The sequence below is a fragment of the Gallinula chloropus genome (assembly GCF_964237585.1).
Source record: "Gallinula chloropus genome assembly, chromosome: Z".
In the NCBI taxonomy this organism is placed as follows: Eukaryota; Metazoa; Chordata; class Aves; order Gruiformes; family Rallidae; genus Gallinula; species Gallinula chloropus.
Window position 1 is genome coordinate 45708440 of NC_140089.1, and position 15449 is coordinate 45723888.

At 42.1% G+C, this 15449-nt stretch overlaps 1 protein-coding gene across 1 annotated transcript in view; it reads right to left on the reverse strand.

Annotated features, from left to right (window-relative positions):
• Positions 1–15449, reverse strand: part of PTCH1 (patched 1) — a gene marked incomplete at its 3' end in the record, with an annotated part of 65543 nt that overhangs the window by 9769 nt on the left and 40325 nt on the right. The window contains exons 13-19 of the mRNA XM_084278648.1: positions 14478–14596; positions 12269–12668; positions 11469–11778; positions 5767–5909; positions 3508–3691; positions 1735–2015; positions 67–204 (exon numbers count right to left, since the gene is read on the reverse strand). Coding sequence (XP_084134774.1) covers positions 67–204; positions 1735–2015; positions 3508–3691; positions 5767–5909; positions 11469–11778; positions 12269–12668; positions 14478–14596 — 1575 coding nt within the window. The remainder of the gene's footprint in view (positions 1–66; positions 205–1734; positions 2016–3507; positions 3692–5766; positions 5910–11468; positions 11779–12268; positions 12669–14477; positions 14597–15449) is intronic.

Consider the following 15449-nt stretch of genomic DNA (forward strand, 5'->3'; position numbering starts at 1 on the left):
GTGCTCACAACCCAGCCACCAGTCAGCTTTGAAATGCTTTGAAAATGCTTGCTGATTTTTACGTACCAAAGCAACGTGAACAGTGAATTCCACGCCAATGCCAACAGAAGCAATCAGGATAACCACAGGCACTGCACTCAGCTTTATTCCAATTAGACCCATCATGCCAAACAGCTCCACGGTCATCAAAGCCAGCACCACCACCTGCATGATTTCAAACAGCTGTTAGTAACTTCTGATACTCCAAATAAATGAAGAGAAAGATACTGCAAAACAACATGGTGATTATAAAATGTACTCCTCAAAGACAACCCATATTCCCTACACCAGGACTCTTTCCCTTGTTTCCTTGTGCTCAATGTCAACCAGGTGGTAAGAAGGAGGTTGAAATTATACTCCTAAGAAACAGTTAACAGACCAGGCATCAATTTTGCATTGGCTACAATTTATCTGTGATCTGTAACAATTTATTCATGCTTATCCTGGATAGTCCTGCAAACCTATTTTTTTAACCCATTCCTTGGCCAATCCTTCCAGAAAAAGTAACTTTGATCTATCTGTATTTGAATTATTTTTGTAGAACTGCAGATATTAGAGGGGATGACTTTTAAGTAGGTTTAAAGACCAGAAGAAAATGAGTACCATGATCAGCTGATGAGTCTCAGGTTACAGAGAGGCTCTGAGCTTTTAAGATACTTGTAAGGATTGACACAGACAAAGTGAACAGTTAAATCTAAGGGAAAGCTTTTATTTTTCTTTCATCTACCTTGTAAAAAAAATTGAGGAAAGGGGAGGGGAGGAAATCTGTAGAATCAACTTTAAAAGTTGCTGAAGCCAAGCAGGAAAAAACGATAGACATAAAAGCAATGGTGGACTCTGAACATAAACGCCTTTTCCAAGGGAAAAAAGTATGCACTACAATAAATGATTTTATAAGCTAATGAATCAAGAGTAATAACATAAATTGCTTGATTAAGTGCTATGAAAAATATTCTAGACTAAACATTTACCTTTTAACATACCTGTCGTATAAACGTACATTACAAAAAAACTAGTAACTGTTTTACGCTTTTTTACTTCTGGCATTTTATAAACCATAGGATAGTTTATGGAATTTAAACATAGGAACATCATCATTCAATTTAACTTGAATGTTTACTGAGAGGCTTATGGTGCCTTGCAGAAAGCACGGAGGAGTATTCTCTTCAGTTTATAATTTTATGTCTCTTTCTCCTCAAAAGCTCAGCTACACTCTTTCCACAGTGTGGGTACTGTACAGCATAACTGTTTCAGTTTTTCCAGAAAGGCTGCATTCAGAGATCAGTGGGAAAATTTACAGGCAAGTTAGTCACGAGCAACTGCCTTGAAAAATAACTATGTCTGATAAAGGGGAGAAAGAAGAAATCATTAGAAATAACTTAAATAAAGCTCTTAATTTTCCTCCGTGTCTTTATTTCTCATGTTAGCATGCATCTGAGCAAGGGCAAAAGTTTATGTACCTTTCTAAAAAAAAAACCTTTAAAGCTGCAAAAAAAAGGTGGCCAAAGGATTAAGGTTATTAAGGTTTGTACCTTTAGCATGAACCCTACCCCCTCAAGTTGAATAAATATATAATGAGTGATGCAATATACATACTCCACCAGAGGCCCAGACATAAACAAAACCTTCCCGACTACAGCAAGAGCTATGCTGAAAGGAATTTGACTTCAACAAAGACCCTTATAATAAACTTACAATGATCCCAGCCGTCCAGGGGTTTAGGAGGAAGAGGGCACACACCAGAAACGTGCAAGCCAAAACCACGCTAATGGATAAGAGGAGCCAGTGGCGAAGCCCAATGTACTGCTCCCAGAAGAGAAACGGGTACCCATTTGGGTAGCTGGCGATCCCCAGGCTGGTGTAGTTACTGCAAATAGCTCTCACTTTCTCAATAGCCTCCACAAAGTCAGAAGTTTCACGCAATCCGTTGAGGTAGAAAGGAAACTGAGCGTATTCTATGGGCTCAGCTGCTGGAACTAGGAAAAGGACAACACTGTTAAAACACGTGTTTGGAAAGAAGATATGCAGCGAGCAGGATTAACAAAACACTTTGTTCTCACACCAAAACGGTTAAAGGAGTTGAGATTTGATCTTACTTCTTTGGTACAAGCGACATTTAAAAAATACCCCAGTAAACCAAAAGCTGAAGCAGCAGAGGAGATTACTGTGTTTTATCATGCAGTGCAATGGGCTGAACACAAGCTACAAGTACCCAACAACTCTATGTAATTTAACAGATGTATTTAATCCTCATCAGTGCCACACTGCTTTTACTGAATACCTGCCCAAAAAATCCCTAACTACAGTATAAAGCAGAAGATCACATAATCTCATTTTATCTGAATGCTCTTTAATGCAAGTGCAGTTCCTTTGAAATCAAAGCACATTTCATTGAGAGTAATTCAGGTCTACTGACACAAAATTAGAGAAAAATTATGCTTGTTTGGTCTGGTTGATTTTTCAGATTTCCACTGACTATTGTGGGTCAGATTCAGAAACCCGTGTTGTATTACTGGTGCAAATTACTAGGGAAAAAACCTAGCGTAAAAATAATTGTTTACTGAGGAAATACCTAACTTCTTATACTTTAGTAATCTGACAAACCAATACTCCCCATACTTCTTTTTGAGTGCAATGCTAAGTCTACTGCATGACAAGGGGAGAAAAAAAACAAACCCTTCCACAACAAGCATTTTGTTACTGCCGTTGTGTGTTCCAGACCCTGCAGGGTCATTCAGTTGACTTGCTAAACATGATTTGTCCTATTATAATCTCAACTATAAATTTTCATTAAGACAAGACTTGGCTGGCTGCCACAAAGCTCTAGGGTTTGGATACACTGAAGCATGGCTAGCTGTTTACTCAATCACATTTCCAAGCGCACCAGTCCTCTCCCCTTCCCCACTGGTGTCTAACCAGCAATCCTCCCAATAAATCGCAAGCTGAAGCAAAGCTGCAAGAAGGGGCATTGCTGCTCAGGAAACAGTGAATGGCATAGAACAGGACCGCTCCCCTACCTAAACAGCTCTGGTATCATATCAGTGGTGGTAGCTTAAGGTAGGAGCTCACTTGATAAAAATCCCTTAGGTGTTCAGAGCTGAGGATAACGTGCTAAAATCCCCATGATGAAATTTCAGAATGACACAAGGAGGAATTTCATGCCATTTCCAGTTTTGTCTCACAGACAGAACTACCAGGAGAAACTAAAAAGCAATGCTAACTCTTTAAGTTTTTACGCCATTAAGCTGTTATAAACCTCGCTTTTTCAACCCGATAAAACCCTGCATCGGTCCCATATTTGCAACGGTGCATGGGTCTCCAGAGGCTGAGGCGTAACACGATATATTGCCCTGTTTATGCTTCTGAGCCCTGTGCAGCATCAGCCAACTCCAGAGTTACTGGGTCTTGAAGGAAGGAGTAGGGGCACTTTATATAAACCGTAAGACATTAAGATGAAATGCTACTTACTTCTCAGCCTTGTTTCTGGCATATAGTCTGCTTTGTCGTGGACCCACTCTGGGCGATGAGGCCGGATGTTGGCCTGCGAGGCAGCGTAGGCCACAGGGTCATTGCTGACCCAGGCTGTCAGGTAGATGTAGAAAGCATTTGGGTTAATGATTCCATCCGCATCCACCAGACGCTGTTTAGTCAACTGCAAAATGGAAAAAAATTAGAAGCCTTTCAGAATGGGTTTCATTTTTGGGGCTCTTGCTGTAAAGCTTTCACCAAAAGGCCTGGAGCTGCGACATGCACACAGCGGGGGGAAAGCAAGAAGAGCATGAGTCGTCACGTGGAATGACTTATCAGTAAACTGTTGTCTGACAACAGGGGAAAAAACCTAAAAAATTACAGTGACAGTAGAAGAAAGTGGTTATTTCATAAATTAGTACTCATATAATATTTACAATAACCACTAAATCAACAGATGGTTCCAGAATAGACTGAACCAATTAAATCCAAACTCTGAAAGCCTGCAGCCAAGAGTGAAAAACAACCAAGTTGGAGAAACATATTTAAAGAAAGGGGAAAGAAAACCTGGCAAGAGTCCCTGTACACGTCTGTGTGCAGTTAACCTCTGTTGTTAACACTGAAGGAAATGCCACCCAGTAAATGGAGGAGAGCTATAAAAATAAAACAACATCTGTATAAATTTTGCTAACACTTGCCTCCTATGACCTATGTATTCAGAAAATGCCCAGCATCAAGAAAGCAGATGAGTGCCCTGTGTTATTTGGGTCACTGTGGGCAAATGCATCTGTGGGGTAAACAGCAGTGGTACACTTCTAGGGCTCTGTAGCCAAATCCTGCACAGCTAGAGCTCTGACAGAGGACTCTGTGGGTGAAAAGTATTACTGGGTTTTTTTGTTTTGTTTATTTAAAATTCTGGCTCGGCTCCAGTTTCAGGTCTTTTTAATGAAATGAAAAACAACAGTGACAGCAGTTAAAAAAAAAAAAAAAAAAAAAAAAAAAAGCTGGATTCCAAGGATCTGGATTCAATTAGTCCACAGGATATGCAACAACTGTATGTCTTCAAGCTGTCTCTGGAACTGCATAGTACAGCGCTCAGCCCCTGTGGGTGCACCACACTTTTCTCCCTCCCAGGCACAGGAAATTATATCAGCAGCTGCAGTCCAATCGCATTTGTTCCACAGAGTACCTGGTACACTCAGCTAAACAAAATCTCACTGAAGGTTTTCTCTTCAACTCCCTTTCTTCACTTAATTCATAGCTGAAGCTTCATTCAGACCTGACAGCATGCTGCATGTTGCTATACAGCAGTGTGTTTTACACACCATAGTAACTTTGAACAATGTACTCTGTAAATCTGTCACCTTTAATGCCAGGAAAAAAGAAAGACAATAAGCAGATCTGCCAAGAAGCTCATTAGAAAGACTATTTTTCTGCCTGAAAGCACAGCGAGTCAATGATGACTCTAGAATAGAAGTTAGGTTATGGCAGAATTTCTTCTCAGAGGTTTGAAATTTAATTTTACGGTAAGGAGTCAAACCTAATGTATTTCCATCTACCAAAGGGTACAGTGAATGCAGTCATGTGCTGGGACAGCCTTGCAAAAAACCTCAGACATACTTTATTTAGGCAGCTCAAACTACTACCATTCTTAGTTCTACAACAACATAGCTGTATTTGGTACAAGGATATGATGCTGCATGTAATGATCTCAGTCCCCTTTCACAAACATCCATCGATGTCTTCTTTTAAATGTCGTGTTTTGCATAAATTGGTAGGAACTAACCAAATTATTGCAAATGGTAGACACAAAGCCACAGCAGAAAGCTGAGCAAAGGTCAACCCTCTAAGGCAATCTGATTCAAATCAGAAACAATGCCACTTAGGGCTAACGAGGCTAACATTGCCTCTGCCTGGCATAGGACCAGGCTCCAGTTACCTATGGATGCAGCAAAGCCTTTTTCACAACAACTGCAGTGGGAACCGAGTGTGTCTCACACAGGAGCAGCCCCAAACACACACCAACCATAAAAATCAAGAGCAGCCATTCCCAGTGTTGATTTTGAAGACTCTGCAACACAGGCCAAGCTGCAACTAACACGCAGCTTCAGCAAAGTCAGTGAGGCCATGCAGTAAGGTGTAACTCTGGCATTCAATTCATCAAGATGAAAGAAGACACTGACGTGCTCTTTGCACCTCTCCCCACCCTTGGTGATTTATGTATGGCTGTGTAAACCACTATGGACTCTGATACAGTACCTGGCTGATGTCAATGGGCTTTGCTCGGTTGCCTGTTTGTACCAAGAGTTTGTAAGCCAAAACAGCATCATCTGATCCATTTTTGTAATTGTTGTAAGTGATCTTCCCAGTTTCCCAGTCGCTGTCAAATGCATCCTGAAGTCCTGCAGGGTTAAGGGAGGTACAGGGAAGACAGAACAAGCAGGTAAGCCATCACTTAGAAACAGATTCCAATAGGAAGAAAGAATAATGCGTCTTAGCTGAATCAGGGCTAAAATTATCCACCTGATACCTCCTAAATTTGGGGGTCCTAATTCACTCACAGTCAAGAGTGTAAGAAGGTAAAAGAACCAGTCGCATCTCCAGTTTTGACCCAAAGAAAAACAGGGAGAGCAAGAAAGTGGGAGAAGCCTCCAGAGTCTCCCCATGTTGTGCAGACCAGGAAATCTGAGCCAGTAAGCTGCAGATACAATGTGCACTGGTGTAAACCCATTCCCCTCAAGGCAAAGAGGAGATCTTGGATGGCATTAGGATGCTCTGGTCAGGCATCCTTCTCAGAGCCTTTGACACCAGCCTGTGCTCTGCTTGGAGAAGTATAAGAGGAAGAGTTCAGACAGTCTAGAGTAAGAAGCGGTTTTACATGTGCACCACAATTCCAGAATCATCACACCCAAAACTCCTTATCCCCTCCCTCCTTTCACACGTACCCTCCTCAAAACAAAGCCAGTCTTGCCCTGCCCTGGATGATGACAGAACACAAAAGCCCTGATCCAACTTCACCGTCTACCATGGAGTTAAAAACCAGAGGAGGCATTTAGTCTGTTGTCTAGAAGGGAAACGCTCTCCATACTTTCCTCTGTCTCACCAAAACCCTGGCCAAGTGCACTGAGCCACAGAGGAGGACACACACAGCTCTCATTAACTGTTTTGGGCTACTGAGGCAACAGCTTCTACGGTATAACCAGAAATTTCACTACAAGGGGAAAAAAAACCACACTCAAACTTTCAACTTCAAACAGCAACTCAGCTGCTCCTCAAGCACAGCGTGAGTGAACACGATTTTGTCAATTTGTTCCATCTGTTCAACTTGTGCAGCTAATACAAGTCGTGGGATCTGCTGCCAGCACATGTAAAGATCACAGCCAACACCTATTCACTCTCAACTGTTATTTTCCTCTTTGCCACCCTTCAAGGGGGAGGGAATACCTCACAGCACAAATTTGGATCAGATTTAGTACAGGAAGCCACAGCCCAGTACAAGGAGGCTCTGTGCAAGCAGATGACAAACCGCATGTCCAGAGAAGGGAAGGAAAAGGCCGGGGGAGCGGCGGTGGAGGAAATCACCGACCCACCTCACAGCTGCGCCGAGGAGCCCTAATGAAAACCGTCATTACACATCAGATAGGTTAGCTACATCTGCATGGAGATAAGAGAGCTGGAAGGGAAAAAGCTACTGGCTAACACCGCCTCTGGGCCCGAGTACCGGCTCCCGTTCACAAACCCATCCCCCTTCCCTTAGAAAACAGCCTCCTGTGTCATCCTGCCAAATTACATCCGCTCATGAAGCCAACAGGCTGAGAACCAAGCCATGAAAGAAAGGAGCCTGCCCGATCTTCGTGTGCAGTCCTGCAGCACCTGCCCTGCAGTAGGACAGGTTTTCTGGCATCCACAGAACACTGTCTGCTGGTGCCCTTGCAGAAGGGAAAACATTGCTTAGGATGTAGAAAATTACCAGTCCATACCCTCTAGGATGTAGAAAATTACCAGTCCATGCCCTCTATGCCAAGTTTGGCTCCATGTCAGCCTTCCAGAAAGTAGCCAGGTGAGAACACTTGTGCTACTACACCAGTCACCTGAAAGATGACTTTGGCAGGTTAGGAGGAGGCTATTGAAAAACACATGTGGCAAAGGAGACCACCTTACACCTTAACTTACAGCACAACTGTTCCCCTTCAGCAGGAGGAGCACACAAATTGCTGACAGACAGCGTGTCGAGGCAGAGCTTCCAGACTAACATCCAACCCCTGTCAGTGAGCTCCACAGACACACACCAACAACGACACCCACAGGCACATGATATTAGATTTCTGGTTGCAAGGTACATCAAATTTATGTTACTGTAGCAGGAGAAAACTCAGCGCTCTCACATTTGCCTGCCTCCCTCACCTGTTCTCAAAAATTTGGTCACCCCTCAAACCCTGCTCCCTTGTATATCTCTATTCCTCAGCCAGCTTAAGCATTTTATGCTCTGGGCTATTTTATTACTGACCTTGCTGAAACTGAAAGTCTGCAGAAAGAATACTGAGAAACCACTATCAATCGTGCTTCTATACAGTTTCAAAATTCTGATTATTAAAATTTCCCATAGCACTCTGACTCCTTTCAAAGCAAACAGTAATTCCATTCTAAACTGTTCATACCAATGACTGAAAGACATTTCATCTTTTATAACTGGGATATAATTAAATGTTTCTGGGCAGAAATATAAAAATAACTTGTTGACCTCTTTCTGCAGGAAACATAAAAATTAAGGGAATTTTAAAAATCTTATATATGGGATTGGGGTTTTTTTTTGTATCAGCAGTCACTTTTTCTTAATGATTCAGAAGAAAGTGAAATCCTCCAAAATTATGTGGGATGCAGGAATGGGGGTTAGGAAGGAATTCCTACTGACTCATGTGAACAGCTGGCACCATGGTACACCAGATAAGATTACCCTTTGCAAAAACATGTCTAACTACAAGCCATCAGGGAATTCAAGCTACCTCATTTACATCCAGTCACTTACAAAAATAATGTTAACATTTCCAGTTTAAGTGAATGACTAGTGTTAACTCTTCTGTTCAGATTTCAGTAGCAGACAATATATTATCATGATACAACACCACAAAACAAAATATAAGGGAACTTCTGAAAAAAGAAGCACATTAGGCTGAAGGCACCCCACTATTAGTAAATGAGGATGCTTTCTTGACTAGAAAGGGTTTTGCTCATATGCTTCCCTCAAGTTGCTTCCCTCATTCTGCCAGATAAATGTGTGCATGTCATAAGGCCCCACCCTGGGCCACGAATCTCTAGCACTGAATTGCCAGTCAAGTTCGCAGGAATTAGCCACAAAGTTCAAAGTTGTCCCTACTTTGCTTATCCTGGTCCTCCGGCATGTAAGAATGGACCAGTAGGACTATTCCCACCTGACAGTGGATCCTTTTTGTAGTGAGGGGCCCAAAATTGAACACAGCACTCAAGGTGCAGCCTCACCGGTGGTAAGTACAAGGGGATGATCACTTCCCTACTCCTGCTGGCCACACCACTCCTGATACCAGCCAGGATGCTGTTTGGCCTCCTTGGCCACCTAGATACATAGCTGGCTCATGTTCAGCTGGCTGTCAACCAGCACCCCCAGGTCCTTTTCTACCTGGCAACTTTCCAGCCACTCCGCCCCAAGCCTGTAGTATTTCCTGGGATTGCTGTGATCCAAGTGCATGACCCAGCACTAAGCCTTGCTGAATCTCATACAGTTGGCCTCAACCCATCAATCCAACCTGTCCAGATCCCTCTGTAGAACCTTCCTACTCTCAAGCAAATCAACAGTCCTGCCCAACCTGGAGAGATCTGTAGACTTACTGAGAGTGCACTCAATCTCCTCATCCAGGCCACTGATAAAGACATTAAAGAGACGTGGCCCCAGTACTAAGCCTGTGGGAATGCCACTCATGACCACCTACCAGTTAAGGACAGTCTTAAAATGCTAATAATGATTAATTCTAGAGCTGTGAGTGATCAAGGGGCCAAGCAGTCTGCCTTCTGTCACATGGATGGCACCTCCATTTGAACCATTGCAAGTCACAGCTTCCTGGTAGTGCCCCTGACTACTCCACAGTACCACATTTCAGCTCCATGGACTCAGAGTTGGTACCAGGAAAACTCACAGCTCCTCTAGTTGAAGAAAATCAGAGGACAAGGAAGGACAGGCAGGCTAGTGTGGGCCCGAAGGGAAAAGGTAACTGTGGGCAATGAGAACATAAACACCCTTAAGAGAACAGCAGGTCTGGAAAGGTCCTATATGAGGCATGGACATACAGCACAGAGAAGGAGATGTGCTAGCCCTTGGCAGTGGGCCAAGACAACACAAACAGTCTTTAGTACATGGAGGTGACTACAAAGAGGACAGCAGCGAGGCATCCAGAGTGGAAAAGGTTCAGGAAAGTATGTGATGAGCCTTTAGAGGGGGGGAATGAGAATGCAAGCACCCCTGGAAGCAGCACCATGTAGGCTGGACTCCAGGATTTAACTCCAAGGAGATGCAAAGGCACCTCTTACCAACTTTATTGTTGGCAGAGTGTGGTGAGGCTCAGCGTTAACAAGTGAAGATCCTGAACATCAGCTCAGATTTCCATCTCCCCCACAGGTTTGGTGGAACAACAACAAATAGTACCCAGAATAAAATAAACAGCAAAGGTACAAGAGAATTTAGAAAAGCTTGTAGAAAGATGCTTGCTTAGAAATCTAGAAAGTACAGTAAGGCTTCAATTCAGCAAAACACCCAAGCTATAGTGAATTTTCTTCCTGCCAGTAATACCTTTCTTTACAGCTCAATATGCTTACGTAAGCAAAATATTTTAAGTAGAACTTCCAGTAAGGAGACTGTAACAAATGGATCCAATATATTAAAAAACCATTAAAAAAAAAAGGCATTAGCTGAAATACTGCTTTGCATGATTTATCAGTGCATTAAATACATGGGAAATGCCATCAGTTTGTTTAGATGCATCACTTAGATGCATCTGCTTTCCCAGCATTGCCTGGCATATTTTCAGAAGGAATAAAATACCCCAAATACTGGCAGTTACCTACATGTTCTCTAAGAATCACTGGCGGCACTGGTGGCCTGTAAACTGTTAAGGTTACAATTTACAGTCTCACTGGGTCATTGCAATTTATTTTTCTGTTGGCAAAAGCTTCCTGGAGATTCTCCCAACAGAAAGACAGAGGTAGGACAGAAGCACTCCTGGGCAGAATGAGATTGCTCACAGCAGAGAGCTGTCAAATTTGCTGAGATGTAACATTACTACTTATTTTAAGTATAAAACAGCTATTTGTCTCAACATGTGTAATTATACTATCTTTAATTAGCTGACTTCAACATAATTATCATCATAGTACCCGAATGGCCATGAGTTCTCCTGTATTCCCCTGCCCTGTTACAATTCAGCACAGAAAAAGCAGCAGCATATAAAGATGGAGGATGCTTGACTGGAAATCTAGAATGTATAATAAGTTCCCAGTCCAATAAAACACGTAAGCCACATTGAATTTTCTTCATGCCAGCAGTCCCAGCTGAAGCCAACAGGATCACTCATGTGCTGAAAGTTAAGCCTGTGCCAAAATATATCGCTGGACGGGGACTTTACATTTACTGTTCTCAAAACACTCAGCAAGCATTCATTTTCCCAGGACAGTGGGCCATATTTGGCCATTAATTACAAAGCAGAACTCCTCATTAGCCGCTTAGAAATTAATGGCATGAGATGGCCTCTCATGGATATACTCTCTTAAAGGTTTAAAACTGTCTTACTGGGAAGTAAACTTAGCCACAAAATGACCTGCTGGAGAACGGGAGAGACAACGTGTGAGTTCAGATGAGCACCCAGGCGCTCCCTGTCCTGCGTGAACAACTCATTACTACTGCAGGATTAAGAAAAGTTCATGCAGCTCTCTCTTACCTTGCAGCCAGTCTCGAAAGTAGTGCAACCACATTTTGGGAAGCTGCCTATCCTCTTCCAACAAAACGTATGTCACATTGCTGAAACTTCTGTGAAGTTCGTAAAGTAAGTGCTGGACATTTGGATAGTCTGCTTTCTGTGTCACAATATACATGTTGTAGAACGAAAAGTACTTGAACTGTGCGGCAATAAATTCATATTCCCGTGTTTCCCGTGGTACAATGTCTGTGAGATCCAGTCCATCCCTCACCCGGGTAGTTCCATAAAGGCTGAGCCCAAGTAAACCCAGAAAAAGAAAAATAACCACAATCTGCAACAGAAAACGAAAATGCATTTGGGTTTAGGTTTCTAAAGGAACTAACAATTCATAATGGCACAATACAAAGTCCACCCATCAGTCTACTTTAAAGCTTTTACTTCATCTTTCTTCCCCCTCCCTCCTCCTAGTACACACAACAAGGCTATACTAATTTATGCTTTATTGAAGGGACTTGGCATCACGGATGAGAGATTCATATTTCAGTAAAGTTCAAAAGTGGCTTTGGTTTCACTATTCACAACGTTACGTTACTGGAAGTCACCAAAACCCTCACTCACACCTTATTTTTGTAAACTTATTTCTGTATGGCACCCGCAAGATACAAGTATTAAAGTATTAAACTAGCTGCAAAATTACGAAAAATTGCTATCCCGAAGTAATTCTATTTATTCCTTCTACATATTACCACTGCCAAGGTAATTTTGTTTCTGGGCAAGGCAGAAACCTATCTTTTAAGAACAGGGAGAGAGTTCCCGATTACCTTAGCTTTTGGTTTCAAGAGGAACGGAGCATAATGCTTTTCCGCAAAAGATGAAAGCGTCCACTTCGTACAGGGCGGCTCAAGGCAATGCATGCTGGAGTCTGAGAATTGGGAAAGCAAATCCCTCGTCGAGCTTGTGCTTTCTGGGCTGTGGCAGCTGAGGTTATCTTGCGCCACTGTCACTGGCTGCACAGATATTTCCGAGCGAGGCTCCGCTGTGGTGTAGTACACCTGCGTGTGGGGGTCGTACTCTGTGCGCAGCTGCACTGTAGACTGCATTGTAATCTGAGTTTCATGTGCAAAGCTGTGGCTGCTGTAGGGTGGAGGAGGGCTGTAGCAAGTGTTGTCATTTTCTGCATATGCTTGAGGCTCGATCTGAATCACTCGAGTGACACATGGACTGCAAGAGAAGAGAGAAACATCTCTTCACACTGAGACAGATCTTTGCTTTAAGCAGACTAGATAGGGTAACCTGCCACCATCTGAGACCACTACTACTACTATTAGATGGCTTATATTAATCAAGTAGTGCTTTTGTGTGAATTTTAGTCTGCAGCTTTAGGGAACATTTCTCAGACATGGTTCATAGTGTAGGCCTCTCAGAATATGTGCACGTTGGTCTTGTGCTCGGGAAAGAAGGAACCAGCATCTGTCTGAAGACACTGACAGCTACCCACCCCACTCTGTTAATTACACATGCTAATCAGGTCAATAGCCAGGTAGTTTCACGGTCTGAATACACAGTATGTGTGTGAGTTTGCATCTATGTGCCCATGCTGAGAATTAAGCTGTTTAGATCAAAACGTAAACACATGACATACTGAGCTCTTCTGTTTAGAACTATTAAAGTAACCGTTAAATAATATTTGGGCCTTCTGGATAAGATCTCAGAGTTTTGTGAGGCAGGTTGAAACCACTTGCCATACACTGACTGAATGTTTTAAAAATTAAGTAAACATATGCAAGAATTAAAACCCAGGAATGACAGGCAACATGAGGAAACAAAATTATAGAAGTAATTGAAGCATTCTTTTTATTTTAGTCTATGCAAGACCCTAACAGATTCGTAGTTTCTGAAAAAAAAAAACCAACCAAACCCCAGAAGCCAAACCCAACCAAAAAAAAAAATAACCAAACCCAGAGACAAACTTTTTCCTGTAAATGAAAAATGACAAGATGGTGATAGAAAAACGGTATCAGAGATTTTTCACCAAGTGGACAAATCTGACAAAACCAAGAACCAAAACATTGCCTGTGTGAACAAAACAAACTCTCATTAGCTGCACTCCTCCTTACGTAAATGGGCCTGAATTCTGACACAGATTTGGTGCAACTTTTGATTTTGCCCTGCAATTGTGAGAATTGAGGATCCAAAATTCCAGTACATTAAGCCATCCACTGAACCTGTGACTGAGTTAGAAAGTAGGAGTCCTGGCTTGGGATCAACTCCCTGTTCTAACCACTGCCTCAAAACCAAAATTTAGCCAAGGGCTTTCTTGTCTCCTTGACATTAAAATTGTCAGCTCCTAGGTGGATGGAGAAGGCTAAGATGATGCAAGATGGATTTTCCATATCCTGGTTGTGACTGTAAGAGTACATGTGTGGAAGTGTAGCTGATCCTCTTCATTGTAGGCAAAAGCAAAAACTAATGTAGAAAACAAGCAAGACCATTCTAAATTACTACTGCAGCCATAACAGAAGCCTTATCAGTAATGATGGTCCTGCATTCTTCAAAGTCCTACGAAAAACTTGGCTAAGCATTAAGCAATTTTACAGTTTACACATTGTGTTTATGTGTTTTGAGTTTAAAGACGTGGAAAGCATAAAAATTAGCACATAGTGATTAACTGTAAGTAGGGCTTCTCAGTACCCTGAGCTACGTAGAGTCTTTCAGTACTAGCACTGGACACTTCGCGGTACCCCCCCCACACCATTCTAAAAATACGCTTTATCTGCTTTCAAAAAGTTGTACTGCAGCAGTCAAAATGTGAATGAAGGGACAGGAGGGCAGCAAGAGATTTTTTAACTTTTCTCCTCAGTCAGGCAAGAAACAAGGTGGCAAATACCAGCCAGTCACTAGCTGTGAAATCCTAGCAGCACGCTGACCCTGCTGCAATGAAGAACTCCCGCTTCTGACCAGGAACGGTAGGACCGTTGTTGACCACCACAGGATGCACACCCCATACATCAGTCTATCCCACAAACTCACCTTGTAAAACAGCAGAATATATCCAGTCTCCTGTCTTCCCGACGATACAGGTCCATGCTTAGGATAGCAGGGAAAATCAGCAGAACCATAGCAAAGTTGAATACCACCACGACTGCTGCCTGGAGATCAATCAAAGGAGAAGTGATGTCGTTACTGAGCTTCATGTAAGGCATCAGCTTTACAAAGCACAAAACTTCCTTTCAATTCTCATCTGTTCACCCATTTATCATGTCAACCCGTCGGATGCTTTCCAGCCTTTTCCTGAGGAAACTGGGAGATTTTACATTCCTATTTCATTGTGGCAGGCCTATTATAGTTAATTAATAAATTTTAATAATAAATTTAGTATTACTTTAATACATCTGTGCCTGGAGATGTGGTGATGATTTCTGAAGCAGAAGAACAGTCAACAAATCATACTTTGGCATGAGATTCTGCCATATTTAGTCTCACAGTAAACCAAGATGGAAGCAAAAGTAACACTAGAACTGAGGTTCTCATGTTTAAGGTATCTGAAATAATTTGAGCATCACAATAACATAAAGCACACTGTTAAATCAGAAATGAAGTAACAGTTTACATAAGTTTTGATGAAACTGTTCTGTTTAGCAAAATAAAGAACAATAAATACACTTGATGTACTTATTTAAGGCTAGCCAAAAAGAGCAACATACTGGTTTTATCAGGGATTACTTTCAAAGGAGAATCAAAATTAATCCAATACCACACAAATTTACTGTGTAAATGTGTAAATACTGTGTAAATTATTAATGCACTTGTGCTTAACATAACTTGGTTAACAAGCCAGTCTGCCAACAAATGTCTTAAACTAGAACAAGAATACATCTTAAATTGGAACTAGAGTATTTGGTCTAATTTGTAAAGCAAACACTTTGTAAAAAAAAAAAAAAATCTACAAAAATCTACCCCCCTGCAGGTCCCACTTCAAACCATACTTCGGAACCTTTCCGA